At 37.1% G+C, this 21,573-nt stretch overlaps 2 protein-coding genes across 2 annotated transcripts in view; one reads left to right on the forward strand and one right to left on the reverse strand.

The window, feature by feature from the left end:
• CENPJ (centromere protein J) overlaps positions 1–6,902 on the forward strand; it is a 16,367-nt gene extending 9,465 nt beyond the window's left edge. Inside the window, exons 7-16 of the mRNA XM_009890635.1 lie at positions 494–626; positions 1,460–1,625; positions 2,634–2,873; positions 3,485–3,584; positions 4,518–4,615; positions 5,329–5,427; positions 5,541–5,681; positions 5,796–5,880; positions 5,974–6,094; positions 6,710–6,902. Of these exons, the coding sequence (XP_009888937.1) occupies positions 494–626; positions 1,460–1,625; positions 2,634–2,873; positions 3,485–3,584; positions 4,518–4,615; positions 5,329–5,427; positions 5,541–5,681; positions 5,796–5,880; positions 5,974–6,094; positions 6,710–6,902 (1,376 nt within the window). The remainder of the gene's footprint in view (positions 1–493; positions 627–1,459; positions 1,626–2,633; positions 2,874–3,484; positions 3,585–4,517; positions 4,616–5,328; positions 5,428–5,540; positions 5,682–5,795; positions 5,881–5,973; positions 6,095–6,709) is intronic.
• Positions 6,903–9,458: 2,556 nt separating this feature from the next.
• Positions 9,459–21,573, reverse strand: part of RNF17 (ring finger protein 17) — a 48,595-nt gene continuing 36,480 nt past the window's right edge. The window contains exons 29-36 of the mRNA XM_009890653.1: positions 20,785–20,904; positions 19,670–19,750; positions 18,873–18,998; positions 14,730–14,840; positions 12,844–13,000; positions 11,372–11,507; positions 9,893–10,082; positions 9,459–9,557 (exon numbers count right to left, since the gene is read on the reverse strand). Of these exons, the coding sequence (XP_009888955.1) occupies positions 9,459–9,557; positions 9,893–10,082; positions 11,372–11,507; positions 12,844–13,000; positions 14,730–14,840; positions 18,873–18,998; positions 19,670–19,750; positions 20,785–20,904 (1,020 nt within the window). The remainder of the gene's footprint in view (positions 9,558–9,892; positions 10,083–11,371; positions 11,508–12,843; positions 13,001–14,729; positions 14,841–18,872; positions 18,999–19,669; positions 19,751–20,784; positions 20,905–21,573) is intronic.

Here is a 21,573-nt window from a genome sequence, read left to right on the forward strand (position 1 = left end):
AGATTATCAAAACTCTGCGAGCGTTAAGTAGTGACTAAACAGGAAACTGGGATGGCAAAAAAGCCCACAAATCCTATGATCGGCCTCTGCAGTAGATTTCATATCGGTGGTGGGTGCGAACAGACTTTGTTGTGAATAAAACTTGGAAACTTCAACCATAAACTTCCTTGTTTGATGCTTGGCCCTTATACCTTCATTTAATTTCTCTAGCTTGACATGAAGCCCTTAACATTCCAATTCCTAGTATACATTTAGTTCTACAAAGATGATGGATATATTCAATGTTTGAGGAACTTGAGTAAATAGTGCAGAGTGCTTTAAAATGTCACTTCTGTGTTATGCGAATAGTATAATTTATTTTTTTTTGCAATACTGTTACTATGTCTAAAACTGTATCACTTTTTTTTTTTTTTTAACTGGTGTGTGTGATAATAGTTTACTTCAGTCTTATGGGTGCCGCTTAGATAACTTGCACCCGGCTGTTCTTTTACAGGCAACACTGTTCCATCCCAGATACTGAGAGATACACTCACTGAACTGGAAACTGAAATAGCGAGATTCAGAGCTGAAAATGCAACTCTAACTAAACTCCGTGAAGAAAGAGAGCATGCCTTGGCAAATATCAGGTAATTTTTAATTCAAACATTTGGGTGCATTCACTTGCATAGTATGTTCCAGACTATTGTAATGTCCAGTTACCAACAGCACAGGTCAATGATTGCTGTGTTTCAGTTACAGTGGAGACATAGGTCAAGAAACTGGTGGTTGCTCTAGATATACATTAAACTGTAATTATTGCTCATACACAAATTATAATATTAAGAACCGCTGCTAGTTTAATATGATGTCCTTAAAGGCTATACATGAGAGGATTTGTATATTTTTGTTCTGAGTGATAACGCAGTCTTGCAAAAGTGATCTTTGTGCTAACATGATCGATGCTCTTCCTTTGGATTGGAGAATATTTTAATTTGAAATGGGCGACTTATAAGCAATATACAGAACAGAATAATTATTTCTGGTGACTTAAATGTGGCGAACCAAACCAATATTCCTACCAAAATCAGCTTTGTTTGGTTTGGAAACAGCATCATGTCGTTGTCTAATATTTAATTTGTGACGTCCTGCTGTTAGCAGATTCTTTTTCCCCGGTAATTTTTGGGGAATGGTGTTCTACTGCTCTGAAGAATGTTGGAACATTTTAGCCAAAGCTTTGTTAAGTTCAGGATAACTTTAGTGATGAGAAGATATAAAAACAGAAATTGTTGGACTTCAAACACTAGCTGTGTGACAATTCTTACTTCTTAAATAAGTAATACCATTTATAGGTAAGTCTTCCCAGGGGTAAAGATGCTGGATTGGAATCAATGACCACAAAATTCAGTCTTTCTTTTCTTCCTTAAAATCCATATTTGAAGCAGTTTGGGGCTAAACCAACAATTTTGTTTCATAATTATAGGAAAGAAATTGCAGTCTTTCAACAGCAGAAAGCCCAAGAACTGGCTGAAATTGAAGAATATAAAAAAAAGGAAATGAAAAAACTGCAAAAGGAGCGTAAAGTTTTTGAAAAATATACCACAGAAGCTAGAGCAATTCCAGATAAAAAAGAACGCGATGAAATTCAGGTATAAAAATATGTTATTCTTCTAGTCTGCACAGGAACACTTAAATTAATTCAAAGACAGTCGAGAACTAAATTCTAACTTAATTGAAAGGTTGCAAGTGATTTTAAGATGGTAACTGCTAGTAGACATGGCCTAATTAAGGAAGGAACTACAGTCTCCACAAGCTTGTTTGATGGTTTTAAGGCAAAACCCCCTGATGAGCAAATCCTTTTGTCACGTTTCCATACTAAAAACTGCTCATGACTATGGTAGAATGATCTTCAACTTTGATACAACATTGCTCTAGTCAATACTAAGTTGTAAGTTTTTATTCATGGTAGTGGATCAAAGTGCAAATTAGAGCTGTACTTGAGTTTTATTCTGTCTATAACTGTTGTACTGTAAAGGTAGTAATCTACAATTTTCAAAGTTACATTTTATTATTACTTGTAGGTCTTTGGGTATCAGAGATGTAAGAAATAAGATCTGTTTGTTCCTTCATTGTCAGGATGTATGGTACTTGAGGCGTACAGACAACTTGTATTAAACATCACACCTGGATTTCCCTCCTCCTTCCCTACAAATTTTCCTAATATAACTTCGACAGATTGGAGTAACATTTGCTAAACTGGCTAGGCAGATTCTTGTGTGTTTTATGTGACTGTGTCCTCCCTATTTTCCTGTCCCAAGATTTTTGAAGGGTTCTCTCAAGGGTAGACTTAAACATTTCACATTTCTGTCTCAAGTGTATTTGTACTGGCCAATCTATGAAGCGTAAAGGATACCAAGAAGGCAATAAAGACACTTCCTGTGATTGAAACTCAGCTTATAAAGTTGGTAAAGTAAATAATACTCTTTCAGGGAAGAAAACTTCTCCAACCTTTCACTTTCTCCCACATTAAGCTGATCTTACTCTTTTGCCACTGTTGTGCTTTTTTTGGTGTTTTTGTATTTCTATTAGAACATTAAAATCTTCTAATATATTAAAAAATGAAAGCCCTTTAATTTATAAATGTGCATTTTTCTAAGGCTTTAAAACAGCAGATTGCAGAGCTACAGGAAGATTTAAAACGAAAAGAGGCAAAATGGTCAACCACCCACCGACGCCTGAAAGATCAAATAGAAGCTTTAGTAAATGAGAATATGGAGCTAAAAGAGGAAGTCAAAATTATGGAGAGGTTCCGTCTAGAAGCCTGGAAGAAAGTAGAAGCTGCTGAAAGCAAGAGGAAAATAGAAAATTCTGGGATGACTCTAAAAAGAGCAGAATCTGTAAGTTATTAATCCTGGTGTTTTAAGTTCATTGGTGTGAATACTCCGAGTTTTGGATTATAAACTTGGAATCCAACAGCTACAACCTAGATGTTTACTTTTAATTTACTGATATTGGGACTCCAATAGTGGTGACAAACACAGAATTTTGTTAACGTCACATTCTCTCCAAATGTGAATCTTCACAACGTGCAGCATCCATTCTGTTGAGGAACTCATCTTAGAAATTCAAAATGATGCAATTAGAAGAGAAAAATCATAGATTGGACCTAACCTGTGAACCTCTGCGCCTTAACAATCAGCCAGGCAAACCAGGCAGTTCACCATTGTCTAAAGCAGTTATATTTTGTTTTGAAACTGTAACTATTATTCTGGATTGCTCGCACCAAATTAGCATTGTGCCGTTGTTGGTAGCGAGGCAGCAGAGGAAGAGTTCCAAAGTATAGCTTGGGCTACCTCACACAAGCCTTTCTGCTGACTGAATCTCAAAAATGTATAGTTTGTGCAGAAAGCTTCCAGTAAATTTCTTGTCACATGGTGTATAAATTTTTTGCTGCTGTATGAACATTTATGAATAAATGTCACATAAACCACAAATAACTCTCTTTTAGTGTCTACCAAATAGAGGGCCAAAAAGTCAAACTGCATCTCAGCTGCCTCCAGTACAGAAGTGCAGCAAGATAAATGGCAGAAGTCACTCACAGGCAAAAGGTATAAATGTTTGTCTAATCAGAGGATTCTGTTAACTCTTTTAAAGAAAATTAATGTGGATTTTTGCTGTTATTACAAAGAGTGCATCATCATCTCAAAAGTGAGGTGAGAGAATAGGTTGTAGTGGATTCATTGAGCATATGGATAAATACCTCGCAGGGTAAGATTCTGGAGAAGGCTGTGATGAGACTATTCTGGTCACGTTTGGTGCTCTGGAGCATACCAGAAGCTGCACTCTGTAATCCAAAATGGCATTCATCGTTGATGTTCTTCAAGCGATGGATGTTGATTAGGTGATGATGCTGATAGGATTGGAACTACCATGTTTCTTCAGAACCTTCTGTTAGCACTATCTGTAATCATATGGGCAGTGCTGTGGTGGGTGTTCTTTGTTCGCAGTTAGGAGGAAACGCTGTTGGCAGCTATACCACCTCCTAATGAATAATTACATATTAAAAGTAACCAGAGGGTACTTATTGACACCTGACAGCTCAAACAACCGTTACATTATCTGTTAGAGAAATATGTTCCAGGATTGAAGCCCTTGCTGGTTTTATTTTGGTAATCTCACTGGTGTGCTAGGAGACATGGGAGAAGTCTGCCAATCAGTTCCTGTCAGAAGTTACATTAGCTTCCTTTATTCATTATAAGGCATAACTAATAATGTCATCTAGATCCCTAGGGGTGGGAAAAAAATCTTTTGTAAATCTACAGGAATGAAACAGGAAAGGGCAAGTATTATGCCTGCTCCAGTGACTCTTCAATGACATACTTGAGGGAGCTGGCTTATGCTGATTCCTTTCATAAATATGCTTTCAGTTTCTACTGCACTTAAATGTAGGTGTCCTATACAACTTGACCTCCTATATAAGACTTTTAAACTGTAATTTAATTTTACTGTCCATATTAACTTTATCACATGTATCCGAGTAGGAAAGCTTTCTAGAACACCTGCGTCAGCACCTGCTAGTGACAGAAGCAACTCTGAGACAATGGTGGCACTGGAAGATTCTTCTAAGACTTTTATGGTAGTAAGTCCTGCATCTTGATTTGATTTTTAAGGGGGGAGGGAAAACCCAAACTAAAACAATAATTACTTGTACTTAAATGAATATCTGGAAGGTGACTGGTGAAGCTGTTGACTCAATTGCTATGCTCTTTAACTGCCCTTTTATTGTTGTATCAGAAAATGGCTATGTAGTAGTCAGTGCAGAATGTTCTACCTGTGACTAGTAGTTGCAACATTCTTTGGCTGAGGAAACAAAATAATTATCTCTTGCTCCCTTGAATTTTGCAAAATGTTTTACTTTTTTTTTGGGGGGGGGGGGGGGTAGAGGGAGGTTAAAAAAAAAGGGAAACCGTGCAAGAATCTTGTAAATGGTTGGATTAATTCTTATATTAAGAATGTAAGGTAGCATTCAGGTGTGGTGAAACTTTGTGAACTATTTCATACCTTGATAGGGATGACTTAACACAGTTGAGCGCCATGCTACAACACAACACTGAATTTCACTTTCATCCAGCATGCAGCTGACTACAGACAACCAATTATTGCCAAGTCTCAGTCTGTCTTACCACCTGAATCACACCTAGGAGTTACAAAAAACACAGATTGTGTTTATGCCTTCCTATACTTGTCTTTCTCCCCTGATGCACCTCGTTTCCTAAAATACCCGTCAGCCTAGGAAAAAAATAAAAAGACAAATCTTGACTTGAGTTTATGCTTAAATTATTGTCATTTCAGGACACCTCTCCTCATGAAGCTCATGTACCACTACCATCTGGACCTGCGTCTACAGACAGTGAAGAGATACAGAGAGAAACTGCTTATCCTGATGGAAAGGTAAAATAAGAGCTTGGCACTCTAATAAAATTCCACAAGACATATGTTGTGAAAGAGGAGTAAGTGTATGAGTGTGATGTTTCAATATTGACCTTGAATAATGTATTCATTAGGTTGAAAAGATTTTGAAAAACGGCTGTCACCTCATATTTTTCCCTAATGGGACATGGAAAAAAGTGGGTTCTGATGGGAAGACCATAACTATAACCTTCTTCAATGGGGATGTGAAGCAGATTATGCCTGATCAAACAGTGGTATGTACCCTGCATCTTCTGCACTGTTCTATAAATACTTATTTATGCACACATGTGTACACACACACACAAATTTTCTCACTAGTTATGTTAAATCTGACCTGTTTTCTGCAGATTTATTATTATGCTGATGCTAAGACTACACATACTACATACTCTGATGGCTTAGAGGTCTTGCAATTTTCAAATGGACAAATAGGTAAAGAAATCATCCAAAACAACCGTCAAAATTACTGCCCTTTTTTATACCTGCATTTATGTAATAAGCATATTGTCTCAAAATACATTTCAGAGAAGCATTATCCTGATGGCAAGAAAGAAATTACCTTCCCTGATCAAACTATTAAAAATTTATTTACGGATGGGCAAGAAGAAAGTATCTTTCCAGATGGTACTATTGTTCGTATTCAGCGGTAAGCTTTACCTTTTCAGGCACTGGAGGCTGTGGATGGGAAAGTAGCAGTTAGGGCTCACTGACAGAGGCAGTATATGGTGACAGATCTATTTCTGGAAGTTCACATTTGAATGTACTGTACTGTGAACGTATATTTAATGTGTGATTATTTTTTTTTTTGGTAGCTTGGAGGAGACATAAAGACTGCATGCCTGTGTGTATTTTCTCATACCCTAACCTGAGAAACTTTTCATGCATAAATGGCATAATTCTAGAGAGAACATGAGAACCTAGCTGGTGTGGCAAGCAGGTCTGACTGATAACTGATAGTGCTCAAAACATTAAGTTTTAAACCTTTCTTGGACTGTTGCAGCAATAGATTTAGTGCAGAGAAAGACGGTCTCTATAAAAAAGTCATGTTAGTTTTGCAGAAACAGGTTTCCAAGTACCAGCCAGCTGGGATGATGTTTAACAAACCAGGCTTTTCACAGTGTATTTTTTTTTTAGAGTTCTTTCATTTGGGCTTGCAGACTATGTTTATTCTGAGACTAAGCGTAAAGCCTATGGCTACTCCTTATGTTGTTTGTTGTTTTTTTTTTTTTTTAAAATACTTGCATACATTTATTTAATGCAGAGATGGAAGCAAAACTATAGAGTTCAATAATGGCCAGAGAGAACTACACACATCACAGTTCAAGAGACGCGAGTATCCAGATGGTACTGTCAAGACTGTGTACATGAATGGGCAGCAGGAAACAAAGTATGTCTCTGGGAGAGTAAGGGTAAAGGACAAGGATGGTAACATTATCATGGACACCAAGGTGTAGGTAATGTCAGAACTGTTGGAAGTGTTAGCACATCAGCAAAAATAATGTACATTCCTGTAAACAAGAAGTGAAACCCCCTTAAGCTTGTTGTGTATATATGGCTTATAGTTTTTCTGAAATAAATTTATTTTTCAGTGGATGTTACTTCATCTGAGCTTCCTCTAATTTTTTTCCATTTCTACAGTGTTGTCATGTGTGGTTTAAAGGGTGTTTTTTAAATCAGCTGTCAGTGGAAATTCATCAGACAGCTGTAGATTACTTTATTTTAGACACCTAAGAGAAGATTCCTCAATCCAAGGTAAAAAGCGCTGTTAGAACCCCTGCTCTGGTGAAATATAGCAGATGCCCAGATTTAAGAGTCTGGGTATCAGTTTACTTCTTGCTTGACTTAAAAGCGTAAATGAATGGCAGCATTCCTTTTCAGTTAGCCTTAGGTTATTCTTGTGTCTTCATAATCTTATTTTTCTTCATCTCACAGTTTGGAAGCAACAGCATTAGCAGACCCCAAACTCTGTGCTGTAAACTGCTCATTCATATTCATAAGGCTAGGACAGGTTCCTCAGGCATGTGGGAGGCAACACTAGAAATCAACAAAAGTAATCTCATCCAATTCTTCCACTTAAGAGGCATTTTTAAGCTGACTTGTCTTTTAAAATTCTGTAGTATCTACAAGTAAAGTGGTACTACTAAAGTGTCTGCTCTAACTCTCCATTCTCACAGATGCTGCAAAATTTGTTTTATTCTCATGCACAGTAGAAGATATTTTCTTCCCCTTGTAACCCCCAGCCCCCCCACTGCCTTCTCAGTGAAAACAAGCTCTGCAGTTACTGTGCCTGTGCCCTTTTTTACTTGAGGGGTAAATTGACTTGCACTAGAAGAAACTATGCTCACTCACCACTAGAAGTTGCTTGGTTGGGTGGATAGGCAGGTCCTGCCTATCTTAAACAGCAGGTCTTATGTAATCTGGGGGTTAATCCCTTTCAAGATGGTTGATAAACAACTTTTATAAAAATTAAGGAAGGAAACATATCTTGAAGATGAGCACATGACAGCTTTATAGGGTATTTGCACATCCCATTAATACCACAATATGTACTAAAACTGTGAAAGGATTCTTCCACTGCTAGTATGAACAGGCAACCTACCCTTCCAGCATGCCTGAGCAATACTACTGAGAAGTTTTGTACACTTGCTTTCACGTGATCTTGAAGGAAGAGACATGCATAAGGGGACATGTGTATATGCACAACCATGGGAACAAACTGAAAGACAGGAGGTTCCCTCTGAATATCAAGAAAACTTTTTTACTGTGATGGTGAGTGAGCACTAGAACTGGCTGCCCAGAGCAGTTCTGGAGTCTTCACCACATATTTTTTTTCCTTAATCATCTAGACAAAATTCTCCATGGGGAGACAGAAAGGGGCGGAGCTTTAAATGTGAAGGATGTACTACACTAGTATAATAAAGAGACATCCAAAGAAACCTTACATACTATAGCAATAAATGAAAACAAGTTCCTGTTTATTCCAACACTTTGAAACGAACAGTGCAGCTCCAGGAGTAGGAAGGAGGTGCAAGGACATCCAAAACACATCCATCTCATCATGACTGAAAACAGGAAACACAGTAGCAATGCAAATGTGTTCCAGAACAAAGATAGTAACACTCCCCCACCCCCAACTGTTCACTCCCCATTCCAGACTCTGGTACTGAAGAAGTCTGTCATCAAATATGCCTGAAACATAAACAAGAGTCTCATCACAGTAATAAAACTATCATCTTCCCTCCCAGTCTTCTAACAACATACTAGAACAGCTTTTTATCTATTTCTGTACTACTACACATTAATTCTATTTACTCTTATGAAAAGGATATCACAGAACAATACTTCAGGCTCTAAGGTCAAAAGAGATTGAGATTTGAGCATGTAGTTTCACTAGATTCAAGTGTTGGCAACATTATCCGTACACATAGATTAGAACTTACTAAATGGGAGAGAAAGGGACTACTTAATACAGAGCTGACCAAGAAATGTGAAAATCCAGGTCTCCAGTATTCTCGGTAGACAACACATACTGTAAGGCTTTTTGTTTAAAATAGTCCACGTGTGACTAGTTGTATGGATATCCAGATGTTATCACAGATCTGTCTGAGAACCACTGGCACTGGACATTGAGATTGAATGCTGAAAATAAAGAAAAACAATTAATTTTGATTGGGCAGAGTACACTGCCACACATCTGCAAGTTACCTTCTTCAGTTACTAGCAGCAAAAGCTCTTTCTCTTATACTGCCTTAGGGCTCTTTGTTTCAGTACCTGTTAGTTCCTAAAGCTATATACGCTGTGCACTTCAGTAATGTGTACATAAAGAAATTCAAATTTTTAAGCAGCATTTTATTTTATTGAAAGAGTAGAAGTATGGACAGAAGGGATTTTTTTTAAAAAATGAACTCTAGTTGTCAGCATTACTGACAGTTAAGACTTTGCTTAAAACTTTTGAAATCATACCTTCACAATGGTATGAATTCATACTTCATATTCACTGTACTTACAGGCTACTCATCCAAATCTGCAAGGCCCATTTCTATCAGTTTCATATGAACTAGATTTTCTTCATCTTCATACAAAGAAATGGTGACTTCCGGTGAAAGAGCCTGAAAACCAGAAGTTGACAGTTTTGACAGGAACAGATTTAAGTCTCAAGCTAACCAACAGCATAAGTTATTTCACTTCCTATACTCACTGCCTAAATGGAACTGTGAATATACAAAGAACATTTCTGTTTTTAAGTAAAGGAAACTGGTTTTAAAATAACAGGAATGCTCAGAAACTTTTTGCTTGCAGGATTAAGAGCACCACATAATTTTCTCTTTTCATCAGCATTCCTTCATGGTAAATAGTTAGAAAATACTCAGAAATTATACTCTGAGTTCTAGTAAGAATTTTAGGCTCTGTGAAAACTAGGAGAAAAGAAGGAAGTGTTTCTCACAAGTATGGAAGCAGAGAGCTGTTTTCCTTCAACGCATTCCATCATAGCCCATAACGCTTCCACACTCCATTCTGGGGAATAAGGAATTCTTTCTACATTTTTGTCATATAAAGCAGGTTTAAATCCAGCCAACAGAGCTCGTACTGCCTGAACAGGGTACTTCAGCAGATGATAAGGTATGTGACGCAACCTGAAACAAAAATGAAGTGTTTGCCTGCAATAATCCACCTGTCAAGCAAAACTGTCAGTATGGACATAAGGATAGCTTAATAGTTTATGCAGCAGATTTACAGTACAGAAACTGGGATCAGAGTCCCTGCTCTACTACATTGTGGTGTCAGACTGAACAATTCATCAGGTAAGTCCTTCTAAAGGACCACAGCACAGTAACTATCAAGAAGCGGAACAGTATCATACAGACTCCTCCAAGCACACTGGCTCCCCATTACAGTGCTTGGGGAGTCTCAAGGGCCTAATACAAATTTGAGCACTGGAATGCAAGCACAAGTCATCACAATGCGGGATCCAAATCTGGTGCATCTGGAAAATGACATAGACCTTTGTGGTCCTAAGTGCTTCACACCTGGATGTGCTCTAGACACACTACTAGAAACAGGCACCTTGGTTTTATATGATCATCTCCCCATTCTTCTACCTTTCTATCCCAGAAGCAAGGAATGGGGAAACAGAGCAGGAAGTGCCACCCTGAAGTAAAACACACTCTCTCTCGTGACCCTCATAGTCTGTGAAGCAGGGAATCTGGTCAAATCCCTATTTTGCGTCATCTTCAGCAAGGACATGTAGATCCGCCAATGAGCTCAAGAGCAAATCAGTGTGATTAAGCAGTGTGTGTATATATATATAAAGTTGAAGTGCTTCAAGAGAGAAAATTCAGACAAGCTTAGGGGGCACTAAAAGCCTGGGGTGTTTGAGACCCTGAGCTGACATCTGTGTGCCAGCACAGGAGCAGTTTCTAGAGCGGCTCAGCACCAGGCAGAACAGGGCTTTGAACTTCCAATTCCCACACAAGCCACACGGGGTGCATCCCACTCAGGTACTCCCTCATCTTATTCCCCAGCTGTCTTCTCTGCAGATTCCAGTCACACAGGATCAGAGGATTTGTTTGTACACCTGAAGGGCTCAGTCCCTATTTTTGTAAGCTTCTTGGGTGCAAAAGCAGATTATAAACCTGAGCCTACTTCACAGGTTAAGTAACCTGAAGATGATGGAGAAATCTGGTAGTATAATGATGGGCTTCTCAGGGCAACCTGAGAGAGGTCGGTGCACAACCCCATACCCTGCAGACAGAATTTATTTAACCAGCAAACCAACTTTCTCTCCAATTGAAATCTAATGCTAAATTATTATGTACGTATACAGTTACATAAAAATACATATGTTATAAAATATGTACTTATACACAAGTGTAAGTTATACATACATAGACATTTTACATGCATTTCTTTCTTATGTATTTACCTGTCTGTTGGGACAACTGAAAAACTACCATAGTCAACAAACTGAACCAGGATCTTTGGAGGGTCAAACTCTTCAATGGAGAGGAGCTTTGCTCTATACCATATACCATCCTGGTATTCTACAAGGCAAGGCATTTCTGTAAAAAGAAAAAAAACCAAACCACTGAACACCCCAAAATATACTCACAGTGCAGCACAAACTAACTGAACTTGAAAATCCATTTTACTTTGTGAATGAGAATTCATACTACTGTTTTGTTCTCTGCATCCTCCAGTTCTATCTGAATGCCAATTCACAATCATTAGTACGCAATTTAAATCAAGCTTCTCTACCTCACGTGGCAATGATAAGAAGTAACAGAAAATTTCGTGGTAAAGGCAGTGATCCAAACTGTTTAACACTTAAACTTTTCAATTTCAGCTCATTTGCACATTTCAGTTAAGTAAACAGATTGATCTGTAAGATAACAGACAATAGTCCAGAGGACACAAAGCAGATGCTGCCTAAAATCTCAACCAGAATTTTACTAGTTGGTAGAACCAAAAACTAGCAATAACTGATTTCTTTGCAACGTTTTAGACCCACATACTTTATGTTATTTTAGGCCAAACAGCTGTGGACAAGAGAATTAAAGCCCATCTTTTGCCTAAGCAGAGAAATCCAGAATAAAGTGAAATGATGCTCTTCAGGGTTCACGTAACTTCTAACTCTTGGTAACATGATTTTCTGTACATAACTTGGGTCTTTTCAGTATGTAGTACCAAGATTTTCAGAGCTACAACTTCCTTGACAGTCACCTTAAGGGAAAATCCTTAGTTATGCAATCTAAGCTCAGTTCATCAGCTTTAACAGCCATCAGAAGTCCGAGTTCTTTCCATCATTTTCCAGTGGAGCAGAAATGACACAGAGGTCTCAATTTCACGAAAAGCAAAAGCATATGACTATAGAATAGAGGAATCATTTAGACTGGAAAAGACCTTTAAGGTCATTGAATCCAACCATCAACCTAACACTGCCAATTCCCCCACTAAACTATGTCCTTAAGCACCACATCTACACATCTTTTAAATCCCTCCAGGGATGGTGATTCCAGCCCTTCCCTGGGCAGCCTGTTCCAATTCTTGACAACCCTTTTGGTGAAAAAATTTTTCCTACTATCCAATCTAAACCTCCGCTGGTGCAACTTGAGGCCATTTCCTTATCACTTGTTACCTGGGAGAAGAGATCTACCCCCACCTCACTACAACCTCCTTTCAGGTAAGTGTAGAGAGTGATAAGACAAGGTCTCCCCTCAGCATATATATATATTTTTTTTTAAACACTTCTGATTATAGTGTAGTGGTACTCCTTACTTTCCAAAAGTTTTATTGAAAAATACATGGAAATACAGTTATTCCTATTCTTCAGAATAGAATTTCAGGCTTTTTGTACATCCACATGAAACAACTGGGAAAATAAACACACTAATATACCTGTTCGGAAGTGTGTAAGAAGAGGAAGACACTCCACACTTTTATTGCACCATTTCAGGGCTTCATCAAGGCTCACCAACTCCGAGTCACAGCTGGCATCTCCCTTTGTGGTAGACTGCTTCATAAGGTTCTTAGAAGAATCAAAGCAAATATATACCTATGCAAAGAAAAGGCTCTCATATTACAATTTTGGCAGACTACTTAGAACCTTCAAATTACATCAGTGATAAAGGATTATTAGATTACTCGTTCCCATCTTCAAAAGGTTCAGCACATCCTTGCTCCCCTTTCTTCTTTCCTCAATTTATGAATAATTTCAGATTTACACAATTTTTTTTCCAAAAGCAGTAGAGAGTAATGATTTATTAACACCACATTTCAATGTTAAAAAGTTAGAATAAGAGGAATGCACATACTACAGAATATACCCATATAAGATTTCACAGCTGTGTCTTATTAGTATTCCTCCCTCCTGCTACTTGGTACATAATCTCACTTCATAATATCAAACCAAAGATTAATTTTAAAATTAATGAAAGAAGAACTTTTGAATGCTGTTTTGTTTGCTATGCAGACATTCCATTTACCTAATTTATAACTGGGTCATCAGTATCATGCCGTAGGTCAAGGAAATTAAAGTTTAAACGATATGCATAGGCAAATTAAAATCTACGTAACAGCTTTTAACTGAAAGGATTTATTTTTCTTTTTTAATGTAGTCATTTCAGAACTTGACGATATTTTACTGATAGTCCAAACAAATTAATGAGTAGGCAATTATTTTTTTCTAAACTCAGAATTGTAATTAACTAGCCAGGAAAAAAAATTAATGTTCATTTTCTAACTTGTACACAATATAATCAAGCCGTAATGCCATCATGCAACTGCTACTTAAACTTCTAGGAGTTCAGAACAGGCCTAGTATTTACAATTATGTACCATGTTTAAAAGCTAGAGTTCAAATCATTGCACAAAATGAACAAAAAAATATTCATTATAATGTTTCTCCTGTAAGAGAGGAAGCAGAATACACAATTTAAGAAAAGCCTTTTCTAGCATACCCAAACATTTCCGTCTTGTATTTAGTCAAAACAGTTGTGTAGGTACACTATACATGGCGTTTTTGGGGGGGGGAGAATTACTGGGCTGAGTTTATATTAGACCATGATGCTGAATTTAAAGCAGTCACTTCAGTACTGTAAAATGTGTTATTTGGTTTACAGATTTACCAAAACAATTAACACAAGCACTTCAGTATAAATCACTTAGATGATGTTAGATTTAGTAACACAATCAGCTTTTCACTGCTTCCTGTTCTCCATCATTCAACATTCAAAGTCCACACAGGAATCTTTTATTTCATCAATGAACATTACATTCCACCTTTTCCCTGGGAGACTACTAGAGGGAAGCTGTGTGGGTTTACACAAAAATCAATGACCAATCAGTGACCAAAGGCAGTAAAATACAACTGTAACAGCCAGAAAATGTTCACATTCATGTACAAAGTTCCAGTAATTTAATTTTTGGAAAATAAAGAAGAGATAAATCATCATTGTTCTGCCAAGTTAAAATCCCATGATCCATTTTCTTATTATACCGGGTGAGTAAGTACCAAACTACAGTACTGCAATTCTCAGAGATCATTTTTTTTAGGGAAATGGTCAGTACTTATTTCTCTGCCCCAACCCAAGAGGGTATTTCAAGTAAGATTTCATTCAGATGCACTGCACAACTATCTGTATCAATAACTCTAGCATTTTGCAATCTTACTAATACTTTTTTTATATTATCTAAAATTGTTAGCCATGATTTCCTTTTCACCAGCATGATGGGACTGCAACATTTCCTGTCTGCAACATACATGAGATGTTTACGAAACATACCTCCTTAGGGGACACCAAATGCGTAACTCTGACAGGAAAGGTATCTCCTGGAATTGGTAGTGGTGGCAATGTGTACGAAGGCAAAACAGGAATGTCTCTTTCGAGTAGCTCCTAGACCAAGACAGAATTTAGTCAACAGTCATATTGGTAACAAAATGCAAACTAGCTTTGTTATGATTGCTGGTTCAAAGGAGTTATCTAATAATGTAAACAGTGTGCCCTTGATGAAAAAATAGTAAGCAATATTGCCTTTCAATACTTATTAGTGTTTTAAAAAAGCTTTTAGCTAAAATTAACACAACAGAACTAGTTAACTAACTTTTAAAATATAAAGAATACATCTTTGGAATGATCTTAACATACTGACCTGCTAACTTGATTGCTGTTAATTAAAAAACACATTAAATACGGAATTCCCTTTAAAGAGAGAAAATCTTTAGAAAGAAAAAACAATATAGTAGCAGTTAATTGGCACAGATTAACCTGAATGCCATGCCCCATGACACTGCAGTTTGCCAGAGCAAGCTATCCCTTAAGAGAAAGGGAAAGGATAATTTAACTCCTTAGCCACCAGAATTATCACTCCTTCAAGAAGATAACAGATTTTGCCCAGTACAGATACTTATTGTCTCAGTAGCATAGCAAGCGCCAGTGTGTCTTATTTTAGAACCACATAATTTACCATTTGAGTTCTACATGCCATTAACTCCTTTGGTTCATGACAAAATAAAGCTTGGTGCATTACATTATGCCTTTGTAAGGATGTATAGCACATAGCTCAGCTGGATTATAGGTTGTGACTTTAATATGATACATAACAAAATGTTCAATTTGTCTAAAATACATTTTATTTTTACACATCTACTTGATGAACAGTTTTCATTATGCCCAGAAGAAAAAGAGAAGTGGAAGCAACCAAATATATATAACCACAAAATAAAACAATACATTCTGACACTTTTCTTCCCCCTGCATGATCTGACATAGGATACAATACAAAAACCTATTACGTTACCCAGACTTAAGTAGGAAAAAACAGCTTTTTCATTGAAATTATGTATTCCTAAGATTTTAAAAAAAATAATCTATTTTGATAAGTGCCATTAAAGAAAGACTGTCTAACGGTATCATAGATATATACAATCTAAATACCACATTTCTGCAAATCAATCTGGAACATTGTGACAGACCACCTGACTACACCTGGTTTTGAAGATTCAGCTTAAATTCCAGCTCATTCCCAACCGAGCACTGCTTGTAGCTCAGATGGGTATCTTCGTCAGCTCATGTGTGTCTTTGAAAGAAAAAACTGCATTCACATTTTTGTTGTTAATGTCAACAGTCTTTTCTTATTGTCAGTAGATCGGTTACTGCTAGATGTATCACACTTAGGAACAGACAGTCCAGTTGTCAATACCGATACTAAAAAGATGTTCTACCAAAACATCTTTAGGTGTTACCTATTTCTGCTTTTGTGTCCGTTCTTTAAAAATCTAAAAATATGTTACACTCCTTATTACATCTAGAAGGCCACAGCAGACATTATGTATTTTTAATATATAATTTACACATCATGTAATACCATATACTTAATAAGGCAACACAAGAGCGCTTTTCAGCATGACGAATTTAATCCAAACTAAGTAAATGGTAGGCTGCTGTGCAGTGTGTTATGTTGTACCTCCTTCGCTACCACAAGCAACAGTTTGTGTATGAACAGCCTACATGAGCCCACCCAGTAGCGTGAGGCATTAAAGACATACTTAGGATGATAAAGACTGAAGTGATAGTCTGTCAAGTCTCACATTCTGTATTTCCCTGATATGGACACAGTATCTCAGACTTCATTCTCATATTGACAAAAGGAAAGCAGAAAGGTCTGTCTATCTACGTGTTTGCAGAATGCTTTTCCACTGGTCTTGTTGCAAACATCAGTGACAGCAGGTCTTCCTGGTGTCAGACAGTAAGACTTATGACCAACACACCCACATGGCTGGCCTTCAACATATGCCCATAGTCATTTGACACCCCCATCCTTCATCCACGCTTGTCCTGATAAATTCTTAACAAGGAAACAATTTGGGAAGCTGATATGCAGTGCTATACAGAAACAGTCTGTAAAAGGAATTTTTGATTGATTTTGGTTCAGATGGTTAGAAATGGTTTGCAGTCAACTGCTGTAGAAAAAGTAATTCTAAAAATTATTTTCAGTTAAGCCTGAGCTCAGAATGAAGAGATTAAAGACTCGTCTGTCAAATGAAGCAGGGTCACAGCCCCCCCATGCCTGAATACATGAGCAGAAGGCAGCACCTGGCTACTCAGTTCTAACTCACAGTAGCAGTGAAACCAGCAAAATGAACCAAACAAAAAACCTCAGTCAAAAATACCACAGTATTTACGTATACAAGACCATTATAAGTATGCAAGTGTGTTCATGTGTATACACACAAACACACATATATGCACACACACTCTTAGAATGAGATTCACTGCTGTAAGCTCACCACGCTTGGGGTTCTGGTGCACCGTCCAACATCCTACTCCCTACTAGGGAACTTTTGGGCTAATAACTAAACTAGGACTGGCATAATGTAACAAAGACCAGCTCCTAAACTCACCTGCGCAGCTCCACAAAATTGTATCTCAAAGACAGTAATACACTCTGCAGCAAGACACAGCTGTAGTGGATGCTGCGTAAGCAGCTTATCACCACTATTAACAGAATTACAACTCACAGAATACAGTACTTACCAGATTACTTATCTGAAAACACAGTTTTGAAGTAATGGAAGTGCTTCAAAAGTTGAAGCAATGAAAGTTACAAAACTACTACGGTTATACTTTATATAATAATAGTATCCTTTAGTCAATGCAGTATACGAGTTGGCTTGTGAGGATGGCTGCTTAGACTCTACAGCTAAACCCAAAGCTTCGTCATGTTTCAACGTTCTCAGAGCTGCATGCTTCCTACTTCCGCTATTCCAGAGGTTCTGCTGCTGGAACCAGCTTGAGCCCTGGACGCTTTGCTCCTTTTCTGGTGCACAACTGAATGCCTCTGATACTCATTTTCTTACAAATTGTTCTGAACCACTTATTCCTGGAATGTATCTGCCTAATGCTATATTCCTTGCTGAAAGCATTCCAGGGTTTCTGAATGCTTCTTTGCTTACAGCCTTCTTACATAGCTTTATTTTTGTTTTCCAAATTTCATTTTTGTTTTAAGGGTACAATCTCATTTCAAGACCCATATTTAGTGTGCTGGAAGTTGTGTGTCATGTGCCGACTTTATGAAAATGAAACAAGAGACTCATTTACAATTAGGTTTTTCCATGGTTACTCAGTTCTATTATAAACTGAGAGATTTTTGTAATTGCATCACAAGTCCACTGGTATATGTGCCAAGACTTTTATCAGCATTGGCAGCAGCATACTCTGTATTGTAAAATTATTTTCTGAAGCAGAAGCTCATGTTGGAAAGAAAAATACACTGGCAGGCTTAAAGAGAAGTAAAGAGAAAAATGCAACAAAGCCTTAGTAATCTAAATAAACCCAACCCTCAGATTTCAAAAAAAAAAAAAACCACAAAAAAAACAGAGAAATTACTTATCTCATTTTTTTTTGTGTCAAGACAATGAAGTTTGGTGAAAATCTCAATCCTCCTCTAAAGAACACCAGATGGATATCCCAGACACTTGGAATGAAGAACCTAGGTAACTCCCTTAGAAATCACTAGGCTTATGTTGAAATACTTGATTAAATTTACTTTTGAGTATCTCCATCCTTGGATATGTTTCTGACTAACAAATACCTTCCCATGATAAAAATATTACCCTATTCCTATTCTTTTAAGTTTTAGAGGAACACAAAAACTAACTGGACTTTAAACAGAAATGCAGAAATCTCTTTTCAGTAAGGAGTCCAAGAACAAACTCTCAGCAATTCATTATTCCAGACAATCTTAGCAACACATCATATCTACACTTGTTATGCTACACAGCTATGTACTTAGTCTTACTGCTGTTTACACTACAAACTGTACAGAAAGATAGTAAGAATTAACAAATGAAAGGTCACAACAACCAAGTATAATCTTTTCGTGTCAGAATAACAGCAGCAAAACACACACACACACACAAATCTCACCAGTTTTAGTGTGTCCTGACAATCTTCAGCAACACAGTACTTCTTGTATGCCATGAAGGAAGAAAGTGACATTCCACCAAAATACAGGCTGATGGACAATTTGCCCCATGGGTCATCTGGCAATTCCTACTTACACAGGATAAAATAAGATAACAACAGTAATAGCGTGACTGAGGTTTTAGAAATAGCGACCAGGAAATTCAAACCTGCCGTTCCTATATGCACCATACTCATTCATCGAATATATAAAACGAGTAAGGAGGGTTGTTAACTTCAGCTATGACACAAATGTGAATGTATCTATCTCTGGAATGGCAGCATTGACTACCCAGTCTAACACCAAAACATCCCATGTTTGCTTACTCAACAATAAATCCTTCTCTTTCACAATTTATCACTAGAAATAAAACTACCTGAAATTGCACGTTTTCAGACAATACAGATTATGCGTTTCCCTATAATGTTAATGTATAAATTTAAGCGTGTATATACTTAATATGCCAAATTTTTATCACTTAAAGTTAGATTTAGAATAATTTATGCTGTTGGAAGGCAGCTTGTCAGAATGACAACAGAATACAAATAGGACCTAAAAATACCAATACCTCTAAAGAACACATTTAAGGCCTGAAAACGATAATAAAGGAGAAATAACTTTAGCTTTGGATTTTGTTTTGTCTAAGGAATAAATTTACTGCTATACTGCTTCACCTATTATTCTTATGAAAGTTAAAAGAAAAAAAAAAAGAGAACAAAAAAGCAAGCCTCATTGCACATCTATGAATAAATTAAGCTACCTGAACATGTATTTCAACCTCTTCATTTGTAAGCAGTTCTTGAAGGCAATCTACTGCATCCTGCTGCCAAAAATTTCCAATCTACTTGGTGAAAAGCAAGAAACCCCCACACATTAAGATGCTGAAAAATAATACTCTTACTATTCTTAACGTAGTAAGATGAAAATATGCGCCTATCATTGAAAAACTTATTTGAAAACACATATCATTAGCTTGTTTTGTCTATAACAGTTTAAACATTATCTGCTATTTGGTACGCTAAAGCTTACTGTGTGGCAAAGCCAACCAGCAATTTTCAGATCTTGGCGTGGCTCAGAAAGAAATGCTGCTTGCCAAGTCTAACCTTTACTATCTACATAATAATGCATGTGTGCACAGTTACACAAAGCATAACCCAAAGATACAGAATTACACCTGAAGATGAGTTAACAGGCAACAGAAAAAATAGGATACTTTAAATACTGCTTTTATTCCCTGCAGTGTATGTTTGCGTCCCAACCCATAGCCTTATAAACCTGTCTTAATCTATCAGTTGAACTGCTTCCAACAATAAAAAGGTGTTCCTTTAAAATAAGTTTAAAAGTAAACTAGTCACTTCAGTAATTCACATTTAATAAACGCACCATTCAAATTTCAGTAAGATGTGACGATACATGAAGATGTTATTTACATATCAATTACTTACTAAGAAAACCCTTAATACAATTCACTTGCATTAGTTCAGTGGAACAGATTGTTTCCAACACAGCTAAGTTCAGAATGACAGAAACGCTTTTGCAGGACTTCAAGATTTAAAATTTTCTGGACATTTTGCATTAAGAAATCCAGACCCTACTTCTTGTTGCTGCTATTGCAAAACGAACTACTGCTTTAGAGTATCACCCTGCCAACTACTGCAGTGTCCTGTCGCACAAAGATTTAACTCCAACCACAGCTGCTTTTAAAGCATGGTCACTTCATAAAGCTACGTGGCATTTCCCGATAACAGGCTGTCTTGCTGAATCCTTGTAGGCAAGAAAAAATACCAGCAACTAGTCTCAACCTTTGTATGGCTAAACAGTGTACCAATTTGAGTAACTACCTACTAAAACATCTTCAAATTTACCATTACTCACTGGTACTGTCTTGTAGAGCTGACATGGTATGCAAAATGGAGGAATACCAGTATACAATGTAGTTGGATACAGATGACACTGAGGAATCCTTTCTATGCAGCCACGGTCTATGTACTGTACCTATATGAAAAGAAAAACTTTCCTGAAGTATTTCCTGTTTTTTAAGTCAAGTTTAATAAGAGAAAGGGTTCATTTACAGCACTGAATTTTCTGGAGGAAAAAATAATGGTTTGCTGGTAAGTAGGTGATATGACAAAGAGGAAATGAGGGAAAGGACTAAAAACCAGGGATGGTAGATTAAGAGTCCCGTTTCTAAACTGCCTTGCACGAAATCCTACCTTTTGTAATAACTTACAGCCATTTAAAATTGAAAGAAATAAAACATTTGTCAACTAGGATCTTGTCAGACTTACTTGCAAATCTACATTCAAAAAGCTTGAGCAGACTCAAGAGTTTAGAGAAGATTAACTGCTAAGGAGAAAATTTCCAAAGTATTCCACCTATGGTAACAACAATGAAAGAAGAGAAACCTAAAAGGGATTACTTACAGGCCATCAAGGGCAACTTTTTACTTAAGGACATTTATCACCACTAGGAAAACTACGGGAAAAATTGTGACAACTGAAATAGGGAGATAGAATTAATCTTTAAAATAAATGTAAAAATCAGGACAGTTATCACACTTAAGCAGAACGAGCATCTGGATAGTCACGTCAGCTGAACAAGAAAAGGTGTGACCATAAATTAGTATCAGAGGATTAGATTATTTGCCCCTGCCCCCCCCCCCGC

The sequence above is a fragment of the Charadrius vociferus genome, unplaced genomic scaffold (genome assembly GCF_000708025.1).
Source record: "Charadrius vociferus isolate BGI_N301 unplaced genomic scaffold, ASM70802v2 scaffold278, whole genome shotgun sequence".
NCBI lineage: Eukaryota > Metazoa > Chordata > Aves > Charadriiformes > Charadriidae > Charadrius > Charadrius vociferus.